The 22,040-nt window shown below is 49.3% G+C and overlaps 1 protein-coding gene across 8 annotated transcripts in view; it reads left to right on the top strand.

The window, feature by feature from the left end:
• The window catches only part of SH3PXD2A (SH3 and PX domains 2A), a 258,377-nt gene that overhangs the window by 42,652 nt on the left and 193,685 nt on the right, over positions 1-22,040 (top strand). For all 8 annotated transcript variants that reach the window (XM_054522795.2, XM_063727731.1, XM_024253349.3 and 5 more), the window contains exon 2: positions 11,627-11,707. In XM_054522795.2, coding sequence (XP_054378770.2) covers positions 11,627-11,707 — 81 coding nt within the window. The remainder of the gene's footprint in view (positions 1-11,626; positions 11,708-22,040) is intronic.

Genomic DNA, 22,040 nt, shown 5'->3' with positions numbered 1-22,040 from the left:
CACATTTTCAGGATGTGTGTGTTGGGGTCAGTAGGCCTGGGTCAGTCATTGATTTGGGAGTGTGTGGAATGAGAATCCCCTTTTCTGACCCTTTCCTAGATCCACTGGGTTGTTTCCAAGCCCCTTGGAAGCCCAGGAGTGTAATTTTTTTGATGGCTCAGGAGAGGATATATTTGTTTAATTTCTAGGACTCTGGCTCCTGAATGTCCGGGAGCATTGAGCTTTTCCTCCTGATTTCCATTGCAAGGTGAGCCTTATCACCTCAGCCTAGGCACACTGTCGCCCTCTCTGGGCTCCTGGGCATTACCCAAGATGTCCACTGCCCACTGCTGGGCCTCTCCATTGGAGTGCCTGCTGGCTCGAGGTGATCAGACTTGTTTGCTCTGCCAAGCTGGATTGGGACCAGAGGGTGGTGGCAGGATTGGAAGGAGGAAGGTACAAATGTCCGACCGCATGCTCTCAGGTACTCTGGAGAACGTCCCAGTGGGGACATGTCCAGAACTCTGTGATTGCAAAGTGGGCTCCTTTCCAGGCCCAGCACTTATTGGTGCCCCAGAATCTTCTAGGGGAAGAGACTAAAATTCATCGAGTGCAAAAGACTGTGCTAGGCACTTTGCAGGGGAAGGGAAGTCACATTTATTAAGCACCTACAGTGTCCAAGGCACTGTGGTTGTTCTTGTGTTCTCATTAATCTTCACTGTGAGGCAGGTATTCTTAACACTATTTTATGTGTTTATTTTATGGGGTATAGAGGCTCAGAGAGAATAATAACTTTTCATGAAATTGATCTGATCGATTTTAAGCTATGCAAAATAGAGTGCTGATCCCCGCAAGGATCCCTAGCCACTTGCCTCATGGGCGGCCTCAGTATTGACAGATAGATCATTGTCTCTGTCACCAATTTACAGAGCTAATTGAGCCACCAAGACAAATCTTGTGGCAGGGACTCTGTCTTGCTCCAGGCAGTCTGCTGTTGTTATTAAAGAGGACAAAGAGTTCAGGATATAGAGTGAATGGCTGCATTTGAATCTGAGCTTCGTTACTTGCTACAAATATGATGACCTCGGGTAGACCAGTTACCTCTCTGGGCCCTAGTCTCTTCACTTATGAACTGGAGACGATAACAACACTTTTCTCATAGGACTATTGTAAAGAGTAAGTGAGATAATTCGAACAAAGTGCTTAGCAATGCCTGGAACATAGTCAGTACTCAATACATTGGCATGGCCATTAGTGTTTCTGTTACTCCTGATCGATCAATCCCATTGTGCGTGTAAGAAGGTTTGGCAGAGCTGACTCTTTGGGCTGTTTTTCTTCTCGTTCTGGGGGCTGTAAGGACAGAGCTGTGACTGCCTAACTTTTGAAAGGTCCGTGTAGGATTGTGAATCCTGGGAGTTCCTAGTTTATACACTCATTTCCCCTCCAGGAAACATGAAGAAAAGAAAAAGCGTCCAGTCCCAAAGGGGCCAGCCACAGCATGTTCATCCTTTCAGCGGACGCTCCTGGGGACCGTCATTGTTTTCCCAGCCCTGGGCAGCAGAGCTATTTTTTGCTCCTCTGCTCTCCCAGGCTGGCCTTGGTATTAGTAGTGGTTCCACCACTGCCGTGTGTGTGTGTGTGCGCCTGTGTCCATGTGTGTGTCTCCCTGTGTGTGTGTGTGTCCCTGTGTGTGTCTGTGTCTCTGTATGTTTGTGTCCGTGTGTGTGTGCGCCTGTGTCCATGTGTGTGTCTCCCTGTGTGTGTGTGTGTCCCTGTGTGTGTCTGTGTCTCTGTATGTTTGTGTCCGTGTGTGTGTTGTGTGTGTTGTGTGTATGTCCGTGTCCCTGTGCCCTACTTCCTGCTCCCCTCCTATTTCTAGTCATAGCATCATGATCCAAGTCTCACGGCAAATGGGAAGAAGTCAGCTCACTTCCTGAGTGTCTAAATAGCCCCCATTCATTGGGCCACTTTGCACATTGCTAGGCTCTGTGCTGGGTGCCCCATGCATATCACCACATTTAACGGGACACTCCCATTAGAAACCACACTTCGCAGCAAAGGAAACCCTCACTCAGAGGGTCTAAGACACTTGCCTAAGCCCACATAGCAGGGACATGTATGGATTGAAATTCAAATCCATCAAGTGGATAGATTTGAATTTCAAGTCATCTTCCTCCTGTGTGAAGCCAAGATGGCCTCTGGTCCCTTCTGAGGCTCACTTCTTGGTACTCCATTACTCATCTTGCACTGTCCCTCCGTGATTTGTCATTGTGAGTCCCGATGCCCCTGCTGGGCTGTGAGGGCCTGGAGGTTGGATGCTTTGCCTCATCTTCTCTTTAGCTTGTCTCTAAACCAGGCGCGAGGTCAGCACTCACTGGGTATTTGTTGGTTGCTTTGTTCTTTCACTGATGAAGGGAACAGTAAGTGAGCATCTCTTAGGTGTCAAGTGTGGTGCTGGGCACTAGCATGCCATGATCCACCTTCAGGAGGCTTCCATTCTATCAAGGAGACACAGGGTCAGCTCCCTGAATCCTCACAAGAGCCTCCAAAGGGTAACTACTGCGATCTTCATTCTGCAGGGTAATAATTAGAGGCTCCAGCAGTAGGGAGGCTTCCTCCAGACCCTCTCACCTACTCACTACCCTCCCATTTAAATAAATAGTGGGGCCGGATGAGGTGGCTCATGCCTGTAATTCCAGCACTTTGGGAGGCTGAGGCGGGTGGATCACCTGAGATCAGGAGTTCGAGACCAGCCCAGCCAACATGGTAAAACCCGTCTCTACTAAAATACTAAAAAAAAAAAAAAAAAAAAAAAGCCTGGTGTGGTGACACACGCCTGTAATCCCAGCTACTCGGGAGGCTGAGGCTGGAGAATCGCTTGAACCTGGGAGGTGGAGGTTGCAGTGAGCTGAGATGGCGCCACTGCACTCCAGCCTGGATGACAGAGCGAGACTCTCTCTCAAACGAAGGAAGGAAGGGAGGGAGGGGGGGAGGGACGGAGGAAAGGAGACCCATGATTCCAGCAAACAAAGGCAGGCACTGGGTGTGATGGGTACCTGCTACACACTCTCGAAGGATGCTCCCTACTGCAGAGGCATTTGCCATTGTCCCCTCCTCTGAGTCTCTTTTAAAAACCCTTTTCCCCAGAGAAGGTCCATCTGGCCCAGGTCTGCAGTGGAAGCATCTGTGTTTTGGAGGCGACTGGTGAATGTGTGGTTCTGGGAAGAACCTTCTCCTAGCACATTATACCCCGTCCAACTCCCAGAGCCCTTCTGGGGTTTGCTTCTGCTGCATTTACTATGACTGCTTCTGAATACAAAGTCCTGGTGTCAGATGGTCTCAGGACTAGAAAAGTGCTGCTGCCTGGTCATTAGCCCTATAGTCAACCTGTGAGTGTGTGCTACCATGGAGGTCACCCTCCACTACATCCAGGCTTCTAAGTGGTGGTTGTTCCCCAAATCTGCAGGATCACCTCTCTCCCCACCCTAAGAATGAACACCCACTCTAGAGGAGGGGGTGGAATTTTAATAGGGCCCTACCCTGAAGGTCCTCATCATTCTCAGGCTGAGCTCAGAAACCTTAGCCAAGTGGCCACAGGCTGTTGAACTTGATTTTGCTGGCAGGGTTTTGGGTTGGCAAAGATGTGTTTGTATTCTGCTCCTAGGCCACCAGGGATTTGCTTCTGGGAATGGGGACAGTCTCCAAGTGTTGCTACTAGCCACCTCTTTGGCATTTCAGAGCCAGTGAATTTGATTGGCATTAGATCAGCCAGTCATTATCTCAGTGTGTCCCGCAGACTGGCAGGCCTAGTGAGCCGCGGGGGAGAAGAGGAAGATAGTTTCTGCGGATAGAGAGACCTGGGAGGAAGATAGACTCACCCGTGTTAAATAGAGACCAACACAGCCTGTGTCAGGCTGGGTGTTCTGAGCCAACAATTAGCAAACGAAGGCAGATATAATAATTGACTAATCGTGGAAAGCATACTATGAGCACCGCAAGCGATGATCACAGACTCGCTAGGCTAGTGGAGGCCCAAATCAGATGTCGGAACTCTGAGGAGATTTTTATCTGGGTGCAGCCATGTCAAGAGGGGTCTTTAGGCCGGGCACGGTGGCTCACACCTGTAATGCCAGCACTTTGGGAGGCTGAGGTGGGCGGATCACTTGAGGCCAGGAGTTATAAACCAGCCTGCCAACATGGTGAAACCCTGTCTCTACTAAAAATACAAAAATTAGCCAGGTGTGATGGCAGGCACCTGCAATCCTAGCTAGTCGGGAGGCTGAAGCAGGAGAAGCGCTTGAACCCAGGAGGCAGAGGTTGCAGTGAGCTGAGATCACGCCACTGCACTCCACCCCGGATGACAGAGCCAGACCCTGTCTCAAAAAAAAAAAAAAAAAAAAAGAGGGGTCTTTAACAGCAGGGCCTTTACTGCTTCCCGGTGGTGTGTAGTGGGCCACAGCAGGGAGGAGATGGGGCACTGGGCCGGCGTTTGGTGTAGGCACTCTCATGGGGAGCTGCAGCCCTGGAGTCCTCTGCTCTGCTGGGTGGTCTGCATCTAGGGGACCAGCCTGTACTAATTTGGAGTATATGTGCCTCCTTCTTACCAACCCCCCATGATAGAACCTTGTACATGGGGGCACTTTGAACAGAAGGTTAGAGCCTATTAGTACCTTAGACAGGCTGGCAGCATCTTCTTGGGTAAGAGCCTGACAATGATGAACTCCACCAGGAAGCCAGAGCAGTGATCGTGTCCCCACACGTGAACTCCGTTTTTCTGGCTGCTCGATCGTGTTCATTTTGATTTCTGGGACCATATGCTTTAGCAGTCAGTCCCAAATGTTAGCTATCCCTGCATCCCCAGACTCCGAAGATTTGGGTAAGTTAAAGAGCTGAGGGTCCTGAAGAGATCGTATGACCTCGAGGACTCTAGAGAATGTTGACAGCCCACCCAGGGGAATAAGGCGCATGTACATTAGAATAAGGCACGCTTTTCTTGGCGTGGCTGCAGTCCTGAGCCAGGGTGCACAGTTTGGGGTGTGAAGCATAGGTTAGATTTCACACCTACTTGTCCACTTGACCACTGGGCGGTGAACAACTTGCCCAACTGTGTACAATGGCCCTAGTGCAGCCAGCTGATCCCAGCCCCACGGTCATGCGAGCAGGTGAAGGAAGATTGCCATTGAGTTTCTGTTTGGCCTGGGGCCTAGGGCCAGGGGCAGCTGGTAGGAGTCCAGGGAAAGTAAGGCCTTCCTCAGTAAATGGGACCACAGGACCATGGAGATATGCAATTTCCTCCATAGCTCCTAACTCCTTACCTCTCATCGTACATTTTGTAGCCAAGGGGGCAACAGGTACTTACCAGCACTTTCTAATTAAACACAAGGCGGGTCCTAGGCCTTCTAGGAATGGTTGGGCTGTACATTTGCAGTTGCTAATTGGTCCCAGACCAGATCAAATCATGGACATCGCTCCACAGAAACGGGCTAGGCTTCATTCTCAGTGCTCTGGAGCTGCACTGTAAGTCTGGTTTGCATCAAGGGCATTTTGTTGTTGAAGGGAGCAAGGCTAATAGAGGACAGAAGCACCCACTGGGAAGGCGATTTTGGAAGCCTCAGACATTGGTGGGCCTCGTGAGCTGAGCAGACAGAAGGCAGCCCAAGATGACCTCCGGATGGGTGGGACTGGTTGGGCCAGAGCATTGCGCTGGGTGTGTAGCGAGAGTTCCCACGTGGTGTCTGTGGTGATGATTCCACTCCTCCATCAAGGGTGAGCGTGGTGGGAGGGCCTGAGCCCCTGGGTCCCCTCAGTCTGGACTGACCCAGGGGAAGCTGGAAGCAGTTGCTAGCCTCTAGCGAGCCTTCATAGACGCCTACCATCTGCCTGAAATGGCTGGAGACAGGGGAAATAGAATCCATGGGTTTTTAAAATCCAGAAGGAAGAGAAACTCCACCCGTGAAACATAACCCCAAGTAAAGCGTTTGGAAGCAGAATGTTTAATTGCCAAACTTTTCTTGAGACCCAGCTGCCGGGTAATGTTATCTTGACTGCTCCTGAGGCTGGAGGAGAGTGTATCTGGGCCCCCGATGCAGGCTTGTAAACAGAGCTGGCTTTCTTGGATGACCTCTGCCCTGTCCCCCTTCCCTGTCACCTGTTCTTTCTCTGCGGTTTCTCTCTGAAGTTTCCAGTGCTCAGGGAGACTTAAGAAGCTCTGGTGTTGAGGTAGGGAGCTAGGCATGGGCTGGGGTGGAATTTTGTGTGCCCATCACCTGTCTGGAGTGATAATCTAGGATGTCCGAGGTTTGGAAGAAAGCAGACGAGAGAGAGGGATCTGGAGATTGTCCTCGTATCTCTGGGCTTATCTCCAGGGAGGTCTCTTGCTATTTCCTCAACCCAAGATTTAGACTCTGTCCAGGGGGGTAGGCTGGGGGGCCTCTGGCAAATCCCCGAAGTTTGGGAGAACCTGGGAATGGGGGCTCGCTTCCCCATCCTTCACACTGAGTCACATTCATGGCTGCTCAGGGCATAGAAAGTGGGGCGCAAGATGTTAGCAGGAACAATCCTTTGCCAAACAAGGAAAGAACTGCTTTTTGGGGGGAAGCGTGGCTGTATCCTAGCCAGGTGGCTGTGGCCGACAAGGGCCACAAGGAGAGCTCTCTGTCAGCTCTTCCCTCTGGCTGGCTCTCCAGCGGGGAGAGTATGGTTTTAGGCCAAGGGTTAAACAGAGATGACTTCGTGTGAATTTTCAACTTTTATTTTTAAAATAGAGACAGAGCCTCACTGTGTTGTCCAGGCCAGTCTCAAACTCCTGGGCTCAAGCGATCCTCCTGCCTTGGCTTCCCAAAGTGCTGGGATTATAGGCATGAGCCACTGCGCCCTGCCCTTTTATTTTTAAAATAGAGACAGAGCCTCACTGTGTTGTCCAGGCCAGTCTCAAACTCCCGGGCTCAAGTGGTCCTCCTGCCTTGGCCTCCCAAAGTGCTGGGATTACAGGCATGAGCCACCATGCCCTGCCAGTTTTCAACATTTCTGAAGAGTAGAGGGCAAAGAACTTTTCCGAGGGGGGATGCTCTGGTCACCTGCAGAGTAGTCCTAGGCTAGGCTGGGAAGTGGGACATCTGGGTTCCTGTCCCAGCTCTGCCACCAATGGATGTGAGCACACTCCAGTGATAACCATGTTTTCATCAGTACTGGCGGCCCTGAAGGTTGTGTCCTTTTTATAGAGAAGGAGTCTGAAGGCCTGAGCGGCTGGGCTGGGGTCTTGCAGCCAATAAGGAGGGTGCTGCACCCACATGTGGCTGACTCCAGAGTCTGCTGCTTCCTACCTGGCCATGCCCCTTCCTTGGCAAATCACCACCCTGGCCCCTGGGTTTCTCCTCTGCTTAAGGAGAGGCATCCCTGGATCCTCCCAGCTGCCAGGGGCTGTGAGCCTGTGATTGATTCTCTCTGGGAGGTGAAGGGAAGCCTAATTGCTAGTGGGATGGAGGATGTGTGTCAAGCCTCAGTTAAGCCCTTCCCCTGGGCTCCGCTTGGTTGGTTCCGGAGAAAGGCCGCTGTCTAATGTCCTGCAGGCGAGTGCAGCCCTCTCTCCAGGGGCGGATTGGCCACTTGGGCCCTCCTCACATTTAGCTCCTGGGGTGGAGGTCAGAGAGGCAGCACCTGGTGCGGGCTCAGCCTCTGCTCCTGCCCCAGGACCTGTGGGAAGCAGAGATGCAGGTGGGAGGGGAGATGGAGCTAGGAGTCAGCAGGGGGACCCGGGTAGGTTATAACCCCCAGGAAAATCCCACAGCATTGAGTTTGAGGGGGTCTTCGGCGTCAGTCAGTTTTGTAGCATTCCTAACCATTTGCCTCTGTCTGGGCCCCCAGTTCTGTGTCTTCTTGGTCTCAGGCTCTCGGAAGTCGCCTTTGTTCCTGCATGTTCCTCTAGGTGCACTTCCTCAGCAAGAGCACCGCAGGCTTCTCAGACCACCCACACCTTTATTAAAAAAGATGGTGTCAACCGGTCAGATGCCGTGGCTCATGCCTATAATCCCAGCACTTTGGGAGGCTGAGGCAAGCAGATCACGAAGTGAGAAGATCGAGACCATCCTGGCTAACATGGTGAAACCCTGTCTGTGCTAAAAAATACAAAAAATTAGCCGGGCGTGGTGGCGGGCACCTGCAGTCCCAGCTACTCAGGAGGCTGAGGCAGGAGAATGGTGTGAACCCAGGAGGCGGAGGTCGCAATGAGCCGAGATCACGCCACTGCACTCCAGCCTGGTCGACAGAGACAGACTCTGTCTCAAAAAAAAAAAAAAAAAAAATGTCAACCAAAAATAAAATTTGAAGGCCCCCTGCAACCATCTGAAGTCACTCCCTCCTAAGCCCGGGCACCCTAACATTGAACCTGGAAGACTGGTTCAGGCCATGACAGGAAGTGGGGATCAGACATGATTCATTATACTCCCGCAGCATCAGTATCAATGCAGACCTAAGATCTGATAAGAAACATTTACAATCTGTTCTCTCTGAAGCCTGCTGCCTGGAGGCTTCATTTGCATGATAAAACCTTGATCTCCACAAACCCTTATCTTAATCCAGACACTCCTTTCTAATGGTAGTAACTCTTTCAACCAATTGCCAATCAGAGTATGTTTAAATCCACCTATGACCTGGAAGCCCCTCGTCCCCTACTTAGAGTTGTCTTATTCCTTCCAGATGGAACCAATGTAAATCTTTTTTTTTTGTTTTTTGTTTTTTGTTTTTTTTTAAACTTTTTTAAATTTTTATTTATTTATTTATTTTATTTATTTATTTATTTTTATTTTATTATTATTATTGTACTTTAAGTTTTAGGGTACATGTGCACAATGTGCAGGTTAGTTACATATGTATACATGTGCCATGCTGGTGTGCTGCACCCATTCACTCATCATTTAGCATTAGGTATATCTCCTACAGCTATCCCTCCCCCCTCCCCCCACCCCACAACAGTCCCCAGAGTGTGATGTTCCCCTTCCTGTGTCCATGTGTTCTCATTGTTCAATTCCCACCTATGAGTGAGAATATGCGGTGTTTGGTTTTTTGTTCAGTAAACTATCGCAGGAACAAAAAACCAATGTAAATCTTATATGTATTGATTGATGTATTGTATTTCCCTAAAATGTATAACGCAGGCTGTACCCCATCCACCTTGGGCACATGTCATCAGGACCTCCCGAAGCTGTATCGCAGGTGTGTCCTTCACCTTGGCAAAATACACTTTCTAAACTGATTGAGACTTGTTTCAGATACTTTTTGGTTGACAATGTCATTCAGTCCTGATCAAAGTAGTTCAATTTAGATAAATTTACATACAGGGAGATAGTCCAGTTCAGTTAAGAGCATAGGTATTAGAATTCAGCTAGACCTGGGTTCAAATCTTTTGCTCTGTAATTTATCAGCTGTGTAACTTCAGGCAAGTTACTTAGCTTCTCTGAGCCTCACCTTCTTCTTGTACAATATGGGTATAACAGTGGTAGCTACTTCATTGGGCTGAAGATTAAATGAGCTAATGCATATACATGCTTTGTGCTGTACTGGTAACTAGTTACATTTAGTTGCTTAAACATTAGGTAACATTAAGTTATCAAAATGGTTTTACAATGTATCATGTGATACCTATTTACATATGATGTAAAGCACAGCACACCCCCATTTATTATAATAATAGCCAATAGTCTATTTTGAGCTGATGAAGATAGGGGTGGCCTTTTACCTTATGTTCTGTATCAGGGTCACATGTCATAAATGCCCCATCTCTGGGTGGCAGCACTCAGGCCTGTTTGCTTTGGCTTTATGGACCTCTCCTTGGTTGCGTTTCAGAAAAAACTCACCATGGCATGAGGCTGCCTCTGTGTCCTAGAGATAGGAAGGGAGAAGAGACTGGATTCAGCTCATTTTCCTGTGTGTCACCTGAGCAGCCAAGCACAAAGCCTCACCACGCCTGTGGCAAACCCTGTTCCAGGCACCTGGGAGGTGGGCCAGTCTGATGGCAAGGTGTCTAAATGCCACTTCTCTTTGCTAACGTTCCTCCTTCTCATCATGGCCCAGATCCCTGGCCTCACTGGCTATTTTGTTCCCCCAGCCCCACCCCCACAGACCTATAGGACACAGTGACTAGGCAGAGACCCCGGAATCTGAATTTTTATGAAGCCCGCCCCCGGCCCCAGGTGATCCTAAAGGGCGCCCTGGCCTGGGAACCACCATTGAGGACCTACAGCCATTGCCTCTCTCCTGAGGGAGGAAGGGAGGCAGAGGTCTCACCTGTGTCTTATCAGTGCCCTCCCTTAACTGTCCTCCTGGAGACACCCCTGCAGGTGTCCCTCCCAGGGAGAAGTTCAACAGAATAGCCCTGAGGCTGTGGGAGGGCACCCATTCCTCTAACTCAGGCCTTTCCCAGGAGGGACAGAAATAGTGGGAAGAGCAGGCCAGATCGTGTGGACCGGGGGCTTTCTCTCCTTCTCCAAGGATTCCTAAGTCAATTCACCCTTCCAGAGTGGCATGAGCTCTTGCAGAGCCTGATGGAGACTTGGGAACCGGGGTGATAGCCTGGCCCCGAAATGCCTTCATTGTGAGGCTCCCAAAGAGAAAAGTTTTCCAGTCTCCCACGTGCTAAAGCCTCTTCTTCAAATCCGTTTCTCATCCAGAAGACCAGTGTGTTTGTTCAACATAGCAAAGTGTTTTCTGAGCACCTGCTCTGTGCCAGGCACTGAGCAAAGACAGGGATGCTGAGATGAATCACACATCAATGAGCACTTCTGGTCTCCTGAAAGGCATTTCAGAGTGAGTTCTGAGGATCCACTGTAGCAAAACAAGCTGGGGTTTGTTAAAAGTGTAAACATCCGAGCCCTCAAAACCCAGGTCTGCAGAATTTCAGAGAGCGGGGTCCACCTGAAATTTCGGAAGGCCTCTTGTAGTCTCATTCACTCTAAAGCTTGTGAACCAGTGGAAATTAGCTATCTAAAAAGGCCAGGCATGGTGGCTCATGCCTGTAATCCCAGCACTTTGGAAGGCCAAGGCAGGTGGATCATCTGAGGTCAGGAGTTTGAGACCAGCCTGGCCAACATGGCGAAACCCCGTCTCTACTAAAAATACAAAAATTAGCCAGGCATGGTGGCAGGGGCCTGTAATCCCAGCTACTTGGGAGGCTGAGCCAAGAGAATCGCTTGAACCAGGGAGGCGGAGGTTGTGGTGAACCGAAATCACGCCACTGCACTCCAGCCTGGGCAACAGAATGAGACTCTGTCTCAAAAACAAACAAAAATGCAATGACCTCAATTTTATGTTTATTGTATGAAATATATACAAATAAAAGAAGGAAATTAGAACCACTTATTCTTATTCTGATCCTACTTTCCTAAGATAATCATTGTTGGCATTTGATGAAATATCCCTCTAGGGGTGTGTGTGTGTGTATGTGTGTGTGTGTGTGTGTGTGTGTGTGTGTGTGTTTAGACATATATTGTAGCATCTACATGGTAGCTGATACTGTGCTAGCCCCTAGGGACAGATGAGATGAGAAAAAGGGTGGTCCTGCCATATGGAACACCTGCAGTCATGTTACATGATGCCTGGCACGGACAGCTTGAAATCCAGCCTTGCTCACCTGCTCTTACCTTTTTCCCCACAGGTATACATCATCAATGTGACCTGGTCTGACTCCACCTCCCAGACCATCTACCGGAGGTACAGCAAGTTCTTTGACCTGCAGGTGAGTTGGTCAGAGCTCGGACAGTGGCCCGAGTCTCTCTGGTGGGCTGGCCTCTCTCATACTCTCGCTTATCCAGGGAGCCCCCAACAGAGCTGTCAGGGTCAGAGTACAGGTGGGAGCAGAGGGACAGAGGAGGGAAGCTCGAAGGTGGAGCTGGGCTCGTCTCAATCTTGCATACTGCAGGCAGACACTCGGGGCTTTGCTGGCCTCCTCTGATGCTCTTAACAGTCGCGCTTTGTCACCCTCCCTTGCCTGCAGGAAACTGTGGTGGAGAGGCGGGAGGATGGCGGGCGGTGCTGTGTGCCTGACCAGACGTGTGTCTCTAAACATCCAGGGTGAGACAGAAGCCACCGCATCATTGCAGGCAAAGAAAAGCAAACGCACAGGGAAGACCGAAACAGAAAATAAGCAATTTTTTCAACTACAGGCACAAACTAGGCATACATACCACGGTGTCTGTCTGACCGAATGAGGCACTTGCCACCCAGTGTGTACATGTACGTGGTAGGCGTGTGTCTCTAAGACACAAAGGCATGTTCACAAATGGGTCCCACAGCTACCCCTGCAGACACCCCCTTGGTGCCAGCTAAGTTAGTCAGGCCTCTTTGGGTTGCAAGTGATAGTTTTACACTTGCACTGGCTTAGACACAAAGGAGATGTGATTGGAAGGAGGGACCAGGGAAGCTTGTGCAGCCGACCACATGGTGAGAAGGGCAGTGAGTCAGAGGCTTCAGGAATGCCTGAAACCAGGATCTGCTCTCCCTCTGTCTTGTCTCTGCTTCCCTCTGGCACTGCCCTCAGCTTCTGTTACCTCACACCCTGAGGAATGTGGCTGTCAGCAGCTCTAGAATCTTATATCTTTTGGCTTCCAACAGAGGGGAAATTGACTCCCAGTTCCAAGTTGAAAAATCCCAGGGACAATTTTGATTGGTCTGGCTTGGGTGAGGTGCCCTCTCTGGACCAATCAGTATGGCTGGGAGTTGAGGGTCTTTTAGCACAGACATGGCCACTAGGGAACTCACCTCTGCGGATCACAGGCAAGTACTAGAGAAGGGAGAATCAGTGTGAGCTGAGCAGTGGCCCTTTCAGGTAGAGCCAAGATGTTCTAGATTCCTCTAGGGGCTGAGAGCCTGGTTTAGGCCAATAAAAACGCAAAGAGACACCCACTTCTACCCTCACAGCCAGGGTCCACTCCTTTCTTGGCAGGCCTTTGGTTGTCAGTCATCTTGGAGAGGTCATCTTGGGTACCGTGTGCTTGCCCCCAGTACCTGATTCTATCTCATTGTCCTCATTGCCCTACCTATGAGACAAGCCAAGGGTGAGCTAGCTTCCTGTATTACAAATCCTCTCTTAACCCAACAATGTGGGATTGAATATCCCATTGAATATGGGATTGAAAGCCACTCCTTACTCTCCAGCCTTCTTCCTCTTCCCTCCTCAATTCATGTCCAGTCTCCTTAATTCTGGTGTAATCTGGTGGGGTTTGCTGATACTCCATCAATGGGTGCAGTGTGCTGGACAGGAAGTGATAACTCAGTTGGGGAGAGGGAACCCTGAAAGGACTCATTGATGAGCTGGAGGGGGCCTGAAAGCCAGTGGAAACTTCCAAATCAGAACTTTTCTTCCCCCCTTCCCTTATGGTTCCCCACCCCCTCCTGCATTGCAGAATCTCAGGAGAAAGGAATGCTGCTCCCCCACCACCACCTCCCTTGCCTGGAGGGCTCATTCCCTGTGTGTGAAAAGGGAACACGCAAGCAGGGAGCAGCTAGTGCAGCATGCTGGCCCTAGCTTGGCAATGGCCATGAGCTTGGCCAGGCTTGTCCATGTGGATCATTGCTGACCTGTAGATGCAGTTTGGGAAGATGCAGATCGTTCTTTGGAAATTAACTTATGAGCCAAGCATAGCATCTTTACGAACCCATTTTACCTGCCATGATGAGTTTTAGTGGCGTTCATTTTGAAAAGCCTTGCTTATTTATCAGGTCGCTGATTTTGATATGATGGATCCTATAGAGGAAGAACAAAGGGAGTTGCTAGCTCCATCTCTGGTCATTGGTGCACCTCAGAACTCATGTCCCTGAGAGGTTGTGTAAGAGAGCAGCTTAGAGTTTAGGCACTGGGGGCACATTGCCTGGGACCGGTTACTGGCTGTCACCATGTAACTCCGGACAGGCTCCTTCACTTCTCTAGGCTTGCTTTTCTCATCTGTAGTGTGAAGGTTCGAATTGCCTGCCCGGTAGGGTTGTTGGGAGGAATGAATGAGTGAATCCATGTTTCTCCCAACACTTAGTTGCCTAGTGAGTTGCCTGGTGTTGCCAGGTTGCAGGGATGTTGGGCTGCATGGCTGGGGGGCGTCTAGGGGCTGGAGACCCTCTCACTGATGTTGCTTTGTGGCTTCCCTCACTTGGCATCACTCTGTGGTGAGCTCCCTGTGCCCAGTCCCTGCCGGTGTATTCAGAGCTAGGTAGGCCTCAGGCTCCTCTCTGAAGCTGTCCTATGGGGCAGGGTGGGAGCCCGTTGGGAGCTGGGATGTGGCCCAGGGGCAGCTCTCAAAAATGTTTTGCTCCTTTCCTTTTTGGCTGACCCTGAGAATCCCAGGCTTACCAGGCCCGCCTCCAGGGAGCTGCTCCCCGGGTTTCACCACCTCATGGTTCTAAGCCTCCTGGGGGCCACAGACCCCTCTGTGAATCTGATGGAAGCCCTCTCCCTGGAAAAGAGTGGATACATACAATTTTACTTACAGTGGCAAGTGTTCACAGACTCCCTGTAGACCCCCAGTGAAGAACTAGCCAGGTGTGATGGTGTGCCTGTAGTTCCAGCTATTCGGGAGGCTGAGGTGGGACGATCACTTGAGCCTGGCAGGTCGTGGCTGCAGTGAGCTATGATTGCACCACTGCACTCCAGCCTGGGTGACAGAGTGAGACCCTGTCTCAAAAAAACAAAAAGAACTGCTGAGCTAAACCAGTTTAGGTCATGAATCATACATTCACAACCGGTACTACTTGGGCAGCATTTGGGGGTCTATTCAGATAACAACAGGAGGCCTGGACACCCCTTTGACCCCTTTGATAGACCCCTGGATCCCCCTGTACAAGTTGGTTCCCTGTACCACAGCGTGGGTCTCCCCGTACTTCCCCTCCCTTATGTCTCCCTCTTCAGATGTTTTCCTTTGTTCCCGAAGGCCAGGCACCCACGAGGCGGCCTTGGGTCCCCAACTCTGTCACACAGCCCGGGAACCAAGTGCAAAGCGATCCCAAGCGGTCCCTGACCCTCTCTGGTCGTGAGTTGAGGGCCATGGGGTATGTGCAGATCCAGTTTCATTCGGAACAGCACACGGACCCTCTGTTTCTCCCTTTGGGAGCACACAGGGAGATGGACACTTGCACCCTGCCCTTCACACTCTGCAGCCATGAGGCCAGGAAGCACCTGAAGGGTGCTCTGTCATCTGAACAGAAACCCCACACTCTTCGGTTTTTCTATTTCTCTCCACAGCAGCTTCCACATCAGCACAGCCCTTCCCCACCCCCTCACCCCCACACTCCCCACCCCCTCCCAGATTCTAAGATCTGAAGCAGAACATTTCTCTGGTTATTATCTTCAAAGCTCCTGCCTGGACCTAACTGCCCTGCATGTGAAGCTCTCAGTAGATCCTTGGAAATGAACAGTCTCAGGCACACACCAGCCCTGAGAACAGCAAGCAGGAGGGAGCCAAGAGCCTGAGGCCTGTCCTTGGAGAAGGTTCACTGTCCCTTTGGGGTGACTCATGGCATTAAGGACAGGGTACTTAGAACTCTGGTGGTGCATTGAGGAGCTGTTCACAGGAAATGGGGAAAGTCAGAGGGTTGGAAGAGATGGAAAGAACCCCTCCGATCACCTGGTAACTGCTCATTCTATGCTTTCTGAAGCCTTGGGACTGTGCAGAGCAGAGCCATTTATCTCAGCGTCCCCTTCCCGTCCCACCACCCACCTTCTTCACTCACAGCTTACCTGCCACCTATGAGGCCTTGGATTAGGGTTGCCAGATAAATATGAGATGTCCAATTAAATTTACATTTCTGATAAACAGCAAATGCTTTTTTAAGAAGAAGTGTGGGCACTAGGCGTGGTGGCTCATGCCTATAATCCCAGCACCTTGAGAGGCCGAGGTGGGAGGATAGCTTGAGTTCAGTAGTTCAAGACCAGCCTGGGCAATGTGGCAAGATCCCATCTCTACAAAAAATAAAAAAAATTAGCCGAGTGTGGTGGCATGTGCCTGTAGTTCCAGCTACTCAAGAGGCTGAGTTGGGATAATTGCTTGAGGCCGGGGAGGTCCAGGCTGCAGCGAACTGTGATTGCGCCACTGCACTCCAGCCTGGGCAATAGAGTAACACCCTATCTCAAAAAAAAAAAAAAAAAAGATGTTCCAAACGTTGCATGGCATATACTTACACTAAAAAATGTTATTTGTTGTTTATCTGAAATTCAAATTTAATTGTGCGTCCTGTATTTTCACTTGTTAAATCTGGGAGCCCCAGCCTGGCTGAGTGTGAGAGGCGAGGGTGGAAGTAGAAAGATGAGAGTCCAGGCTGGCTCCGGGTAAGAGTGGATGAGCCTGTGCTAAGGCCCCCCAGGCAGCAGCTTTTGTACAGAGTAGAAGTGGCGCAGGCTGAGGAACACACTTTTGAGAAGGACAAGGTCTCTTCCTGCCAGGAGTCTACGTCTCATGGGAAAGGCAAACTTGGAAACAGTTAAGTCCACTGTAGATGAACTAAATACTAGATTGAGGTACAAGCAACATGCTATGAGATGAAGAGGAAGGAAAGAGCATTCTTGGGAGAGGGAACAAAGAAGATGCCCATATGGTCTCTCTCTCTTTTTTTTTTTTACATTTATTTATTTAGTTTTTAGAGACAGGATCTCGCTGTGTCACCCAGGCTGGAGTGCAGTGGTGTGATCATGGCTCACTGAAGCCTCGACCTCCCAAGTTCAAGAGATCTTCCAGCCTGAGCCTCCCAAGTAGCTGGAATCACAGATGCATGCCACCATAACTAGCTAATTTTTTTTTTAAATTTTTTGTAGAGACAGGGTCCCACTATGTTGCCCAGGCTGGTCTCAAACTCCTGGGCTTAAGTGATCCTCCCGCCTCGGTCTTCCAAAGTGTTGGGATTACAGGCATGAGCCACCACACCCGGCCCCCATATGGTCTTAATTAGTGACAGTAGCCTAGGGTGACATAGCCAAACACCCACACTCTAGTTTGGGGGGATTTGGTTGTTTTTTGAGAATCCTTATCAGGGTAAAATATGTCTCTAGTTTCCTTCCTTCCTTCCTTCCTTCCTTCCTTCCTTCCTTCCTTCCTCCCTCCCTCCCTTCCTCCCTCCCTCCCCCTCTCCCTGTCTCCCTCCCTTCCTTCTTTCCTTCCTCCCATCCTTCCAATATTAAGTGTCTGCCTTGTACATCCAGGCGGTGTGCCAGCTCTGGGACACATTGATGATCCAAAGCAGATCTGGTTCCTGCCTTTATGGGTCTCACAGCTTAGTGAGGGAAGACAGATTTTAGTTAAAAAACAAAAACAATATTGTTTTACACCATTCCAGATGTAACAAAGGAAGGTGCCATAGACATATAGGGAAACCTTATACTCTGGATCAGGGCAGGCTTACTGAAGAAGTAAGTTTTATCTGACACATCAGTGAGTTAATTTATCTTATTTTACTTTTGAGATGAGAGACTCTTTTGTGCTTCTAATGAAAGCCAAAGACTCCCCAGACAAGTGCATGAATGTGCATCTATAATTCTAATAACCTTTTTGGTTATTCATACCCTGCCTGAAATCCATCCATGAGCACCAGGATAACACCCTCTGCTCTTCCCCAGACCTTCTTCTCTCCCCATATCTCCTGCCATGAGACTTCAGAGCCAGACTCACACACAGGGGCTGCCCACTCAGAACCCCCAGGTACGGAGGCTTTAAAGCTGTACTGTCCAATGCAGTGGCCACTAGCCACATGTGGCTATTTTAATTAAAGTTAATTAAAAATTTTTGAAATTAAATTTTAAAAATTAAATGAAATAAAAGTAAATGTTTAGTTCCTTGGTTGTACTTGCTAGATCACAAGTACGCAGTGGCGGCTGTGGCTAGTGGTTGTGTATTGGGCAGATATAGAACATTTCTATTATCCCAGAAAATTCTATTAGACTGGTAGTTTAGACAACTTTGAACACACAACAGGCTTGAGCTGGCTTTCTGGCCACCCTACAATGATCTGTCACCTCCCAGCCCCTTCCTGAGTTGCCCCCTGAAATCTTCTAGGGCCCTGGCAAGAAGAGGGAGATTATTCTCCTGCACAGTTTGCCCATCCTTAGAGCATTTCAGCTCAGCAGCTATTCCAAACACTTCTGGAAACCAGGTCAGTCTCCCGAGAGGGCTTCTAAGAGCCTTTCAGATGTCAAGTTAAGAACAGGGAAGAGGTGAGGCTCTTAGTCTCCAAGTGGAAATTGGTTTCTTCTAAAAATAACTCACCACTCAGCCCTATCTGACCAGGAAAAGGACCTGTCCCAGGGGAAGCTGACCAGGACAGGGCCTAATGTTGAGGCCCATTTGGTGATTAAGGGCCTGGGTTTCTTGGAGGTGCAGTTGAGGTGGGAGGAGGGGTGGCAGATGCTCTTTTCAGTTGCTTTCTCACCGGTGGCTGGACCATGTTTCCAGCCTTTGTCTATTTCCTTGCACCGCTCCTTCCTGGTCCCACTGAGGAGGTGCCGGAAGGTTCTCTAAAGCCCTGGCTCCATGGACGGCTGTTTCACAATCTGACCTACAAGGCACTGGGCTACAGTAATTGCTCTGCAAACACCAACTCCACTGGGCTGCTAGTGCTTTAGTCTGAACGCTGGCCAGCGAGTGCACAGGGTCAATATTTGATCAGAACTGGGAGAGGCCCTTTATTTTCCCCTGCACCACTTGGAAGGTAGAGTTAAGAGGGTTGTTCAGGTTTGCTCATTGGCTCTGAAGGACTTAACCTATTTTGACAAGCTTTTCTCTCTATTCCTCATTCATCTCTCCAGACTCTCCACCCATGCACCCCACCCCAGGGTCACACTCACTTTCCAGCTCTCCAACAGCCCACCTCATGATGGGTGAAAAAATTATAATTCCTGAATCACTAACAACCAGCCTTGGAATGAATGTGTATATGGGTGTGGGTGTGTACTGATGTCACTTACGGAGCTTTATGGGATCATTGCATTTTTAGAGTTAGAGGAGTTCTTATTCCAAGTGCCTCACTTTGCAGGTAACAAACTGTTAATTTTTCTATTCATTAAATTTATGTAAGCTTTCATTTGGTTTAATATCCAAAGCAGGCCTCAGCTGAGATCAAACTGGGGTGATCCCAGTGTGTGCCAAGAACCAACCTGAAAGCAGAAAAGAGGAGGAAATGTCTCTTCCGCAGGCACTCTGCCGTTTAATCATTGAGGGAATTTGTTTGAGATTACTGACCCTAGATTAAAGCGATGAGGCCACAGCCTGGGGAGGTAACTTGCTAAGTTCTAAGAATGATCTTGTACCAAGGATAGCAGAGAGCTCCAGCACACCCGGTGTGGCAGTGCCAGCTCCAGAATGTGCTGAACATGGGTCATTGTGAATGCTCACATGCCCTAGACAGAGGAGAACATCAGCCTTGACTGAGGTCATTTACTGGTCCCAGGCAGGCACAGACAGCCTCATGTTGTCTGCAATGGCAAAAATGGGAAACAGCCTAAAAGACCATCCATACAGAGTTCGTAAGTCAACTGTGGTATTCTCACAGCACTTAGTACAGCAGCCAAAGCAAATGAGACTGATCCATGGATGGATCTCCAAGAAACATTCTGAACAAACAATGCAAGTTTCAAAACAGTATTTATAGTATGATAATAATTATATAAAAAACCCCAACAACAAGATTTATATTTTGCAGCTACATATCCAGCATATGAATGTAAATGTTTTTTAATCTAGAAGGCTGTACTCCAGATTGGTATCCGAGTCATCTCTAGATGGGGGTTAGGGATATCAGTGGGAGGAAGGGCTTGATAAAGGGGGAACCTTATCTTAATGTTTTACTCTTTTAGAAAAGAAGAATGCATTCATATATTATTTGCAACATTAATATTGAATAGTTAAAGAGTCACCAATGGGGGGAGCTAGGGTTGGTGGGAAGTCAAAAATAAAATATGTCTTTCCTGGTCATTATGATACAATGGGACAGAAAGCACAGGTGAAAAAAGTAAACATAAGAACATGTCTAACAAGGAGGACATGAAACTCATTATAAAAATCACATTACTTCATATTTCCTGGACCATCATTCTAGATCATTCCTGTGGAATGTAAACTGGTTAGATCCCATTACAACCAACTCCAGGGACGTGTCCAAATTATCTTGTCCAACTGGAATCTTGTATTCAGATATTACTCAAAATCTGCAAACTACATATTGAGGCAGGAAGCACTTGGGTGGGGGTTCTTGTGTCATGACGAAACTGTACTCAGAGTTGTGTGTTGCTGGGGCACAGTGGCTAAGGGCATGCGCTCCAGCACCAGGGCGCTTGGGTTTCAAGACCAGCCCCAGCACTTACTGTCTAAGCTTTGATGAGTGATTTAACCTCTCTGTGCTTGATTTCTCATCTGTATAATGGGTGTATAGTAGTAACTGCCTCACTGGGTAACAGGAAAAATAAAATGACACAGTCCATATAAAGAAAACCCTTAGGATAGGACTGGCACAGAGACTCTAGACAGGTAAGCTGAAATGTCACCAATTAGGCCCTCAGAAGCTTAAAACTCCAAAAAGCCAGAGAGCCCCACTCCATCTAGAGACAGAAGTTTCTTCCTGTGCCCCATTAATGTAGACATCACTTTCACCAAATAGCTCAGCGTGCCTCCAGGGGAGAGAGGCAGAAGGCAGTGTTAAAGGTTTTCTAGATAAATGCTTTTCACCTTCAAAGTTTAACTACAAACCTATTTCCCTTCCAACAATGCTGTTAGGGAAACATTGTTTTTTAAAAAGTAATTATTAGTTGACAGCTTTTCCTTGCTCCTGGAAAGAGGCATCTTTGATTCCTGAAGGAACACATAGGGGTTCCAGGGGAGCCTTGTGGGGCTTCCATCGGCTCTTGGGGATTCCCTGGCTGGCTCCGCTCCACCTGGGGGCTGGCTGGGCTCCAGCGCCCCTTTCAACTTGTGCCTGTGGCCTGAGTTTGAACTCCAGCTTCCTCCTGCCTCTCCTGAGTTCCCCTTTGGCAGTTCCTGTTGGCAGGTGAGGGGTTGTGGAATATGGGGAGAGGAAGACCAGGGTGAATTGGCACCTCTGGACAGGCTCAGGATGGGAAAGCCAGTTACCATTGAGTTTGAATCCTGGGGTTACCTGGGGTCCGGCTGGAGGGTGTTGGGAAAAGTTTGGGTTGATCTTTTTTCCCCTTTAAGCAGATGGAGTTTGCAACTTCTCGTGCAGTTTCTCAACCTTGTGGGTTTAGGAAGACCCGTGTGCTTGTGGGGGGCCTCTCAGGTCCAGAGCAACTTGGGACCTGGTTCCAAACAGATGGAGAGAGGTACAGAAGGAAGGTGGTGAGAGTGGAGATAGAGCATCTAGGAGAGGTCTCTGCATATCTGTGCATAAAGGGAAATAAGACCCAGAGGGCTGAGCTCAGGCCCTGAGAACCACCGCCTCGGGGCCTGCCCTCAGGAGAACTTTCCACCCAGCCAGAGCCTGTGGACATCAAGAGAGCTGGGGAACTTGTGTGACACTGAAGCTGCTGGGAGTTGTCAGATATGCACCGTGCTGTAGGTGTGCATGGGAAATCACACCTTTCCTATACAGATGAGGACTCGCTCTGTGAGCCTCATTTTGGATGGTTGTGTGCATTTGATCCAGGCCCAGGGTATTCACAGTGTTCACAGGGTGTTTGGCCAAATCCTGTTCCTAATGGACTCAAGGCCCTGTCAGATCAGACCTTCATTTGTGCAGTAGAAAATCAAAAGCCATCTCTGCCCTTTGCTGCACCCCCAGCCTCTCCGTGGGGTCAATGTGGGATTTTCATACAGCAGGGGAAGCTCTTTTGTAAACTGGGGAAAATTGTAAGAAGCTGGAATGTCCTCTGGGTGTCAATCCCTCGCACTGTTCATTGGCTCTAAACTTCTGGGTGACGTCTTGTGAGTGTGAGTGCTAGGAGCCTTGGGGGCATCACTGCTCCCCCAATGACTGTCCAGCAGGGCTGAGAATGTCCCTTTCAGGGAGAGAAATCAGCTGTGTGCAAATAGCACAATATGGGAGGTACATGTTTGTCAACTGATGTTAACTATGTCCGCTGGGAAATC

The sequence above is a fragment of the Pongo abelii genome, chromosome 8 (genome assembly GCF_028885655.2).
Source record: "Pongo abelii isolate AG06213 chromosome 8, NHGRI_mPonAbe1-v2.0_pri, whole genome shotgun sequence".
Classification (NCBI taxonomy): domain Eukaryota; kingdom Metazoa; phylum Chordata; class Mammalia; order Primates; family Hominidae; genus Pongo; species Pongo abelii.
This window is presented reverse-complemented; position numbering and strand designations above follow the sequence as displayed.